Below are 11,223 nucleotides of genomic sequence, written 5' to 3'. Positions count from 1 at the left end.
AGTAAGAATAATTAAAACTTAAAACACCAACATTGAACACTAAAAGTTGATAACTATGACTTAAAATACTGATATCGGGAATACCGGTGATATATCGGTCAAATATTAGTCCAATAACGGTCAAATATCAGTCAATATCGTTGATATTATCGATACTGATATTCTGAATTGATATTTTGACTTATATATCGCGAAGAGACCGATAACCGATATATCGGTGATACATCGACGATATCAAGTGTGACAGTTGTGTAAAACCCAAGCCTTAACGATCAGAAGACAAATTACTCGAGACAAATATATAAACTACAAAACCTACATGTGTAGACTAGAAACTAGAAAAAGATAATAACATGGAAACCCACTTAAATCACTATGCAATCCAGCCATCCTTTTCACTTTGAGAAAACTCGAATATGCCTTGAAGTGTCGACCGGACCGGACCGGACCTTTCCCTCATCGACCCCACGTGATAACAAGGACACTAATGGTATTTCATGTCATCATAATAATATCAATCACCCACTCCAACTCAAACTCCAACTCAACGTGGCCGCCTTAAGGTGAGAGGAAAATATCATTGCCACGTATGCAACACTTAGATCCCTAATCTCTCACACACACACAGCTAAAGATCTCCTTCCTTTACTTTCTCTCTCTATAACTATTTTCTTTATAAAACTTATTTGTATTTTCTCTCTCTTCTTTCACTCATAATAATAATAATAATAATAATAATAATAATAATCAATCCCTAGCTTTAGCTTAGCTTTGCTTTGCTTTCTTCTCCAAACTTTTAACAGTCGCTGTAAATCGATAACCAACTCCATTTCGCATCGATTCTTCAAGCTTTCAGGTACGTGTCTTGTTCATTCTGTTCAAATTCTCGTCTATTTGTGTTATGTTTTCGTTTAATTGCTGTGTAGATTAGCTTAACGCTTGAATTTGTGTACGACTGTACGTGTGGTGCCTTTTGCGGCGTTAATGGTGATGAATTCGAGTTAATTGTTGTTTGTTAGTGAAATTGATGTCGGTGTGATAAGTTTATGCAGAAGATGAGGAATTCGTCTTTGGTTTAGATGAAACTGAATCGAAACTTTAGTTTAACTTTGATGATTAGTATTTAGTAGTAGTATTATTAATTTGTTACAGGTATTGCTAATTTTATTTAATGTTCCAGCTATTGTTGTTGTTTCATTTTGTTATAGGCCGTTATTAGAGTCCGCGGAGGGTGAGATGTAGGCAAACCACCAGGGCGAAATAAGAGAAACATAGAGTTCTACATACAAACTCAAAACTACATAGAAAGAATAGTAACTTTAGTAATAAAAACAACAAGTAGTACAAATAGAGAATTAATATAAAAATATACTACGATAGCCTCCAAATAACAAAGGAGGTGAAAGAGTATGATACTATAAACAAAACATCATAGGGAGACTACAACAATATAAGGTACCCCCGCTAAAGGTCCTTAACCTTAATCCTACGTCTCCAAGAAGTCTTAACATCGACCATGACCTCAATGAGGTGCAAGTCTAGCAAATCACACCTAATCATCTCATCCCAAGTCAATTTGGGTCTGCCTCTACCCCTTCTCTCTTCTATACTAAGGGTTTCAATTGATCCAACGGGAGTCGTTGCCTGTCTTCTTTCCACATGCCTAAACCATCTCAATCTTCCTTCCCTTACCTTATCTGATATACTAGTCACCTCTAGTTTTTCTTGAAAGACCTCGTTTCTTATTCGGTCCAATCTTGTTTGCCCACACATCCACCTTAGCATCCTCATCTCTGCTACCTCCAACTTATGCTCACATGTCTTGTTGATGGCCCAACACTCTTTTCAGTATAACATTGCAAGTCTAACTGCAACTTTATAAAATTTCTCCTTTAATTTAATTGGGAACGATGTCCCCATCCCTTTGTACAAACGATCCCAAGTACTTGAACTTGGTTGATTGCGGAACCACGTGGCCTTCAATGGTGGTCTGAGTGTTACTAAAGTCAGTAAAGATACTCGGTTTTTGTTTAACCTGGTTATATAGGATAGAAATTGAATAATTTTGTTTTATATTAGATTTTAAGATGTGTTGAATACTTTGATTTTAAAGGTGGTTTGAGATAAATATTTTTGCACATGTTATGCTCTTTGACCTAAACTTATTATTTATATGTTTTTGTCAAATTTGAGACATTCATTTCCTTCTGATTTACGCAGTTGATTGTATTAACAGTAAATCTTACTTTACCTGATGCTGGTTATTCTATGGTTACAGGCTTTAATGTAGTGTTATTTCAACATTTTTAAGTGGCTCTTGGTTGACTCCGGAATTGCTGTTGTAGATAAACTGCTTTATAGAGATGTTGGCTGGTGTATACAAATGTTGAATTACAATCTTCTTATTCTTGATTGGTAGCAGTGAAAGATTTTAAGCTTGCAGCTTTCACCTTTTCTCTGTCACCAGAAAGACAAGGTGAAGCTGTTCATATGGCCACTACATCTGAAAAGTGGACCGATAGTCTACAATTCTCTTCACTATTTTGGCCTCCGCCACAAGATCTAGAGCAACGAAAGGTATGATTCACACAGTTCATTAAGTTGAGATATTGTATAATATTTGCATCTACAAGTTGCTTGCAGTCTACACATAAGTATTTGCTTGTTGATTACATAGGGTATTCAGTTAATTCTGTATGCAGGCACAAATTATAGCATATGTTGATTACTTTGGCCGATTCACATCAGAGCAATTTCCTGAAGATATAGCCGAGGTAGTTCTTTGGATTAGTTACATATATACCTTACAAAGTTGAAGAATTTTATATATACGCAACTGAAACTAAAAATATCACATATACCCAACTTTCATGAATTTTTACTTAATGACCAATCTACCCCTTAATTTTATATATATTTATTAAACCGTATTTTTATTTGTATTTTGATCGACATCAACGATAAGCAAGCGGACCGAATCGTTGTCTCTCTTCTTTTGTTCTCTCGACGGAAGATATTCGAACAATCAAATGGGCAAAAAAGTTTTTAAGCTAAAAATGTGTAGATAAAAAAATTGAAGTTAAAAATCGGCATATGTGAAATTTTGAAGTTTTAGAAAAACAAGGTGTAAAATGGTGTCATTTGTTAGATTTTTTTAATGAATTGGGCATATTTGGTATTTTAACTACTTTGTAAGGGCATATATGATATTTTTACTTTGTACTTCTACTATTAGACCATGTTTTGTCTTTATGGCCAGTTGAAAACAGACAGGGAAGATTCCTGTGTGTAATACATTCTGCAGACTGAGAAGATTCTTTTGTTAAATTGCTCACTGATATATTTGTTTTGCAGTTGGTTCGCAATCGTTATCCAACAAAGGAAAAACGTCTCTTTGATGATGTCTTGGGTATTGTGTTCCATGCTTATGAATTTGCAGTTTTACTTGATTGGATTTTTGTAGCAAACTATTTTTCTAACTAATCTTAACTTCCAGCTATGTTTGTTCTTCATCATCCTGAGCACGGGCATGCTGTTATTCTTCCTATAATTTCATGCATCATTGATGGCACAATGGAGTATGAAAGAAGCATTCCTCCATTTGCTTCTTTCATTTCATTAATCTGCCCAAGTGCTGATGTAAGTCAACTTTATGCATGACGAGATGTGGTCAATTAAGATTTATAATCTAGTTTCTGAAACGCAGAATGAATATTCTGAACAATGGGCCCTGGCATGTGGAGAGATTCTAAGAGTTTTAACTCACTATAATCGACCGATTTTTAAGTTTGAACACACACATGGCGAAACAGAAACTAGCCAAGCATCAACAAGCAACTCTACAGATGGTGAATCTTCTTCACAATCCGTGCATCAAGAAAAGAAACCACTAAGGCCCTTATCCCCTTGGATTACTGATCTTTTGCTTGCTGCACCTCTCGGTATAAGAAGCGACTACTTTCGTTGGTAAGTGGGAATCTGATCATTGTAAAGTAAACTTTTTATAACTTATCTTCTTTAAAGATTCTTCTACGCCGAGGACAGTTTGTGTTGGTCGTTTTTTCAAGGAATCTTGAAAATTTGGGGTCTTTGTTAGCATTTGCTAGAAGGAATTTTGTTACAGCCGAAAAAATTGCTTATTAAGGTTTTAGACTCTCTCTGAATGCTTCATTACATGGACTTAAAAAGTGTAGTGCGTTGCTTTAGGGCTTGAATTTGTAGCTTCGTTCTTGAAACCACACTGATGTATCATTTGATTGCTTGCTACTATCCTTCCAAAATCTGGTGGATCAGTTTAATGATTTTCTGAAAACCGACAATAGCGGGTCAGTTATGGTTTAACAAAGTTTCCATACCCGCCAAAACCTAACCAAACCAATTATATGTATTTCTTTCAATATTACAGATAATTTGCATTCACGGGTAACCAACCCGCTATAACCCTCAAACCTGATTAACCGAAACCGACATAACCAATCGGTTATGGTTATCCTTTAACCGACATCTCGGTTATGGTTTTGGCCCAAAACTGACCCTAAGTGACCATGCACCCCGAATTAGCCTTTCCCAACTTATTTTTCTTCTTTTGTATTATATACACTCTATTCTGTGAGCTTATTAAACCTTTTCATATTCATAGGTGTGGAGGTGTCATGGGAAAATATGCTGCAGGGGAACTTAAACCACCTTCTGTCGGTGAGTGGACTAGATTATATGTAACCAGTTTGTAATCTGCTTGCAATTAAGCTAGAATGCTTTTAAGTTTTGCATATTACATTAGGATTGATAATCATAGTTGTGAAGTTTATTAGTATCAATGTGTGTGTGATCATCTTACTGGCAAGAGTGTTGGTAGAATTTTATTTATATGGCATTGTGTTGGTAGATATCTATGAACTTTTATTGTTGACAGAAGAATAACATATATGCTTTATGTTTAGTGATGGCTTCTTCTCGTGGATCCGGAAAGCATCCTCAGTTAATGCCATCTACTCCTAGATGGGCTGTTGCTAATGGCGCTGGTGTAATTTTAAGTGTATGTGATGAAGAAGTTGCTCGATATGAAACTGCCACTCTAACTGCAGCTGCTGTTCCCGCGCTGTTACTTCCTCCACCGACAACAGCCATGGATGAGCATCTTGTTGCAGGCCTCCCTGCACTAGAGCCTTATGCAAGATTGTTTCACAGGTTATAAAGCAGAATACCTGTTGTTTTATTACTTAACATCGTGACTTCATGTTTCTAACATCTTTATGTGATATTTTAGGTATTATGCTATCGCTAGTCCAAGTGCCACACAAAGGCTTCTTCTTGGACTGCTAGAAGCACCACCGTCATGGGCCCCGGATGCTCTTGATGCTGCTGTTCAACTTGTAGAGCTGCTCCGAGCCGCAGAAGACTATGCATCTGGGATGAGGGTAAGTTGACACTAAGGTTTAATGCTAAAGTTGTTATTTTCACTGGACTATCTCAAAACTGCCAATATCATTGCTAGGGGTCTTCATAAACCACCAAAAATGACCAAATCGCCCAAACGGTAGAAAGTCAGCCGGTTTGAAATATTAATGGTCTGCTTCACGGTTCAGTTTTAACCATTTGAAACTTGGAACGGACATGTAAACCAATCCGGCCGTTTAACATCTATCTTTTTTATTCTTTTTTTTAATGTTAGGAATATAAATTTTGTTTATATATCATATTCATGAACTACCATTGTCATTTTTATATTTTAATACATAATATGATTTTGAAAAAGTATACCTTTTTTGTCTAGACCCATCAAATGGTGAAAGCTAGCTGGTTCGGCAGACCCAATCAACCCGGCCGGTTCTGTTGTCTTTCCAAAACACAGTTAGTGGTTCGACCCAAAACTTTTGTTGAAACCTGCTAAGCCGGACAGTGAACGCCCCTAATCATTGCCATTTGAGTGTTACTTAAATGTTGATAGACCCGCTCATGGGCATTTGCTCATGTGATTTTACCCTTCGGCTGAATCTCATAAAGGCAATTTTGTTGTATTAATTGTTAAAAGAATTCTGCAAGTACTAATGGACTTTCAAAATTATGCTAAATTTTGATGAGGTACACTATAATGATGCTGCCATCTGACTGGTCTATGGCCTACAATGGAAAGTTGGTCGGGTCTTTGCTGAATTCACCTTGTTTTTTTTTCTGGTTAAAATTGGCCTGAGTTCTATGAACTTTCTTGTTGCAAAATGGACATTGCTTGATATACTCAACAGTTTCTATCCATAATTAAAAAGATACATGACTAAAACACCTTAATTAAACTATGTCCTTAGCTATTGCAAAACCAGTGAATCACAATCAACTCTACATGGGTTGTTCTTACATGCGTTTATATCCTCTTTCTTTATCAAACCCGTTCCCATAGACTAGAAAATCACTTGACTAACATGCTAACAGCTGACTGACTCACTAAAACATAATTGGGGAGTTATAACATGAATGATGACAAATAGGGTTGTCAGTTGTGTGCTTATATGATATAGTTACTCATTGAGAAAATAGTATGGCGTTTGCACATTCAGTTCATTACAGGAAGCCAATAATGTTAATCGATCCCGCGGGGTGCAACCACATAATAGGCATATAGAAATTATTGTATGTCAAATAACATGTAAGTGTATTTTCACATGGGATCAGAGCCAAGTTCCTCCTAAACGAAAGTTGCTACCGCCACCAGACGTCACGTCTCATCAACATTTATGAGACGCGGCCTGCACTTAATAACCCTATCTGCCAAAGTTCTATCAGAATTGGCAACCACTTTCCGACATCGCATATCAATTCTGACGGTCATCTTCCGCTGGCGTTTATCAATTCCGACAGCCATCCTCTGCCGCTGCGTATCAATTTCGACAGTCTCCTTCAGGCATCGCGTATCAACTCTGGTAGTCTCCTACCACTGTTCATCGATTCATCAGCGTTATTCCAGCACCGTGTGTCAATTCCAGCAGCCACATTCCGATTCCGTGTGTCACTGCCCAGTGTCCACCGTTGTTTCTATCTCATATTAACCCGAACAATTTTATTTCAGATCTGTTTTTCTTATTCACAGCGAGTCTTTTTCAGTCTCTTCTGGCCTCCTATAATCAGCAGAGCACATTAAAATCTATTATTACTTTGTAAGAGAAAAGCGTTTACATATGAGATTGAATCTAGTTTTCCAACTCTAGTGATCAACCCGCGTAGGTTGTTACCAAGTCTATCATGATCCCTGTGATGAAGATATAGTAATAAGCTTGGAAAGCTTGATGTATACCCTCCATCTTGAAGGGGAGTGCTAGAATATATTAGGGTTTGCCGCATTAAGCCTAGGCTCATTAGCCCATTAGGGTCAGGGTTTAGCATTTAGTCAATTTATACTACAGTTAGATTGTAACAGATTATAAGTATTATTATCAATAATATTTTATAACTCTTTACTTTCATTATCGAAAAACATAAACAAAGGCTATATATACTAAGTACTAAGAAGGAAATTACCCACTACTTTACTGTTTGACTCAAAGGAATACCCTCTAATCCACTAATTGACTAAACAATGAAACACAACATAAAGAAGCTAATGTATGGCACTAACTAAATCGCATGACCCATACAGCCATACTCATCCCACCTCTGTTTGCTCCCACTGAGTCTATGCATGCGATGCATGGATGTGTGTACACATCTCATACTTTTCTAAAGACCCTTCGCTTCTGATTGTACAAACTGAAATCTTAGTTTCAGTTCTTTCATGCAGACATACTTGTTGGAAGGACGATAGACTGTCAATGTCATAGATCCAAAGGTCCCAGGTAGGAGTCTCTTTCTGCTTCTCATTGGGCCGACTAAAATAAATATTTGTTCAGAAAACCTTCTTGAGCGAAAACAAGTAGAACAAAGCTTCGTGGTGTTTGGAGTTATATTTCAACATAAGCACACAACTTCCCTGGTAAATTTAGTTAAACTTTGGTTAATATACATATAAATCTAATGTATGGAGAATTCAGGAGTTCAAGCTACTAATCATGTCATTCGTAGCTTTGATTTTTTTTTCTTTTCTAAATATGTTTACTTAATAGCTTTTTATGATAGATAGGCTTTATTACTTTTTACTTGAGTGCTATGACTATGAGTAATGTACGTCGTTGAATATGATGTCTAGTTATAGTTTCAGTTGTATATATAATTCTCTGTTTGTGATGTTAGCAATGATGTTTTCTTCAAACCGCATAAAAGTTATAACTTGTCTTTGTTGTTTTTTTTGTTTTGTTTTGTTTTTGTAGCTTCCGACAAACTGGATGCATTTGCACTTCTTGCGTGCAATTGGGATGGCAATGTCTATGCGAGCTGGCATTGCAGCAGATTCAGCAGCTGCTTTACTTTTCCGGATACTTTCCCAACCTGCTTTGCTTTTTCCTCCTCTTAGACCAGTTGAACCTACGGGTGATTACATTTCAACCCATAAAAAACAGGTATGAATTACATACACCCACTGTCATAATGGTAGTAATTGTTTGTTAAATAAAATTAAAAACTCAAATTATATTTATCAGAGACAAATGCCAGCATCTGAAGCAACGATTGAAGCGACTGCACAAGGAATAGCATCAATGCTACGTGCACATGGGCCCGAGGTCGAATGGAGAATATGCACAATCTGGGAAGCTGCTTATGGCCTAATTCCTTTGAGTTCATCTGTAATTGATCTTCCTGAGATCATTGTTGCAACCCCTTTACAACCACCCGTGTTATCATGGAACCTATACATTCCTCTCCTTAAAGTTCTTGAATATCTGCCACGTGGCAGCCCATCTGAAGCTTGTCTCATGAAGATATTTGTTGCTACCGTTGAAACAATCCTTCAGAGAACATTTCCAGCAGAATCTTCATTTGAGCACACAACAAAAACCCGATACGTTTTCGGGTCCGCTTCCAAAAACCTAGCTGTGGCCGAGCTTCGAACCATGGTTCACTCGTTGTTTCTAGAATCATGTGCCACGATTGAGCTTTCATCTAGACTACTTTTTGTTATTTTGACCGTGTGTGTTAGTCATGAAGCTCAGCTTCATGTAGGTAAGAAACCAAAAGGCGAAGAGTTGGAGGGAAAACACGGGGGTAAAAGAGTAAATAAACAAGGACCCGTTGCAGCTTTTGATTCTTATGTTCTGGCTGCTGTTTGTGCTCTTGCGTGTGAGCTTCAGCTTTTTCCTTTAATTTCAAGAGCAAGTAATAATCATTCAAATGTTGAGAATGCTGAAAATGCTGCAAAAGGTACAATATTGGTTAAATCTTCAAATGGTTTCCAGAATAGTATCAAGTCGGCGGTTAGTCACACTCGTAGGATATTATCAATCTTGGAAGCACTTTTTTCACTAAAACCGTCTTCTGTTGGTACATCTTGGAGTTATAGTTCAAATGAAATAGTAGCTGCTGCTATGGTTGCAGCTCATATTTCTGAGCTCTTTAGACGGTCAAAAGCTTGCATGCACGCACTCTCGGTTTTGATGATGTGCAAATGGGATAAACAAATTCACTCCACTGCATCTTCACTTTATAATCTAATTGATATTCACGGTAAAGCAGTTGCATCGATTGTCAATAAAGCAGAACCGTTGGATGCACCCGTTCCAAATAATCATCCTCTCGTATCATTAAGCGGTAAAAAACGAACTAACTGTGAAACGGGAGAGTCATCAAGCACACATCAAGCCACTGTAGAAACAAATGACAAAGTTTCTAAGTTATGTGATGACATGGACAGCAGCTCTGAGAAGGGGATAATGAATTTTCCATTTAATGCTTCAGAGTTAGCTAATTTTCTTACGATGGACCGACACATTGGATTTAATGGCAATGCACGGGTTCTTTTAAGGTCGGTTTTGACAGAGAAACAAGAATTATGTTTCTCGGTTGTGTCGTTGCTCTGGCATAAGATGATTGCATCACCCGAAATGCAACTTACCGCAGAAAGTACCTCGGCTCAACAAGGATGGAGACAGGTAATCTTTTCAGTTTTTACCATTTTTGATGTGTTTTATGTCAATCTTGATTTTTGTTTGTTTACACAGGTGGTTGATGCACTCTGCAATGTGGTATCAGCATCACCAACAACAGCTGCAACTGCAATTGTTCTTCAGGTCCCCATTTTGTTCATCTCTAAATGTTTCTAAGCAATGTTATCATTATATTTTATTTACTTTTTAGTCACTTTTGCGCTTTTATGTATTTGCGTGTCAGGCCGAGAGGGAATTACAGCCATGGATCGCTAAAGACGATGATCTCGGACAAAAGACATGGAGAATTAACCAACGAATCGTGAAGTTAATAGTGGAGTTAATGAGAAAACATGACACCCCCGAGTCACTGGTGATATTAACCGCTGCATTAGACCTCCTACTGCGTGCCACTGATGGGATGCTTGTTGATGGAGAAGCATGCACCTTACCACAACTTGAGGTTTTTAACCTTATTATTTTTTGCTAAACAATAACATATAGACGAGTTGTTTAAATATTTAATATAGACATGTCTTGTTTCAGCTTCTGGAAGCAACAGCTAGGGCGGTTCAGCATGTGCTTGAATGGGGAGAATCTGGGCTGGCCGTTGCAGATGGTCTGTGTAATCTTCTCAAGGTAAATAAACAAACAAAAACAACCGTTAATGATGATGAATCATGGTTTAGAAACTGAAAAGAAGGATTAATTATTAATATAATTGTGTTTGTGATAGTGTCGGCTGGCAGCTACAGTACGTTGCCTTTCTCACCCGAGTGCTCACGTGCGGACCTTAAGCATATCGGTTCTTAGAGCCATTTTGCATGTGGAGTCCATAGGCACGGACTGGGAAACGGAGCTAGGGAAATGTGTAGCCTGGGAAGCTCACAGTCGAGTTGCATCCGGAATGGCGATTGATTATCTGGATATTGCTGCAAAGGAGTTGGGGTGTCCAATATCCGAACAGTATTAATGATGATGGGTTGTATAGTATACATGGTTGATTTATATTCACAACTTCATCTTTTATTTACAAATAGAGATGTATTTGAGATGTAATACTTATGACACCTTGGATAGTACTTAAACCTATGTTTGGACTTTGGATAAACTTATCTCTAACTATGTTTTCAGTTTCATGTTTCCGAAAGTAAAATATTTCCTTTTTACTGCTTATCAGAAAATAAATTTCTTCTTTTTATAACCATGAAAACCTACA

The 11,223-nt window shown here is 37.4% G+C and overlaps 1 protein-coding gene across 1 annotated transcript; it reads left to right on the top strand.

The window, feature by feature from the left end:
- The first annotated feature begins 687 nt into the window (after positions 1-687).
- On the top strand, positions 688-11,104 carry LOC143547461 (protein GIGANTEA-like). Its single transcript, XM_077038880.1, has 15 exons — positions 688-856; positions 2,279-2,577; positions 2,703-2,774; positions 3,355-3,409; positions 3,497-3,639; positions 3,707-3,966; positions 4,640-4,695; positions 4,941-5,187; positions 5,267-5,417; positions 8,295-8,483; positions 8,565-10,010; positions 10,080-10,148; positions 10,249-10,467; positions 10,551-10,643; positions 10,741-11,104. Exons 2-15 carry the CDS (start codon positions 2,491-2,493, stop codon positions 10,975-10,977), a joined length of 3,324 nt encoding a protein of 1,107 aa, XP_076894995.1. The 5' UTR covers positions 688-856; positions 2,279-2,490; the 3' UTR covers positions 10,978-11,104.
- The last annotated feature ends 119 nt before the right edge of the window (positions 11,105-11,223 follow it).

This window comes from Bidens hawaiensis, unplaced genomic scaffold (genome assembly GCF_021521415.1).
Source record: "Bidens hawaiensis isolate Kalapana, Puna unplaced genomic scaffold, B.hawaiensis_p1.1 tig00014720_1, whole genome shotgun sequence".
Classification (NCBI taxonomy): domain Eukaryota; kingdom Viridiplantae; phylum Streptophyta; class Magnoliopsida; order Asterales; family Asteraceae; genus Bidens; species Bidens hawaiensis.
Note: the sequence above shows the minus strand (reverse complement) of the source record. Positions and strands in the feature narration are given on the sequence as shown.

Excerpts from the sequence above, each read along its gene's own strand:
- LOC143547461 (XM_077038880.1), top strand. The coding sequence starts at position 2,491 with ATGGCCACTACATCTGAAAAGTGGACCGATAGTCTACAATTCTCTTCA. Across the intron at positions 10,011-10,079 it reads CTCAACAAGGATGGAGACAG|GTGGTTGATGCACTCTGCAA; the intron begins GTAATCTTTTCA and ends TTGTTTACACAG. Across the intron at positions 10,644-10,740 it reads GTCTGTGTAATCTTCTCAAG|TGTCGGCTGGCAGCTACAGT; the intron begins GTAAATAAACAA and ends TGTTTGTGATAG.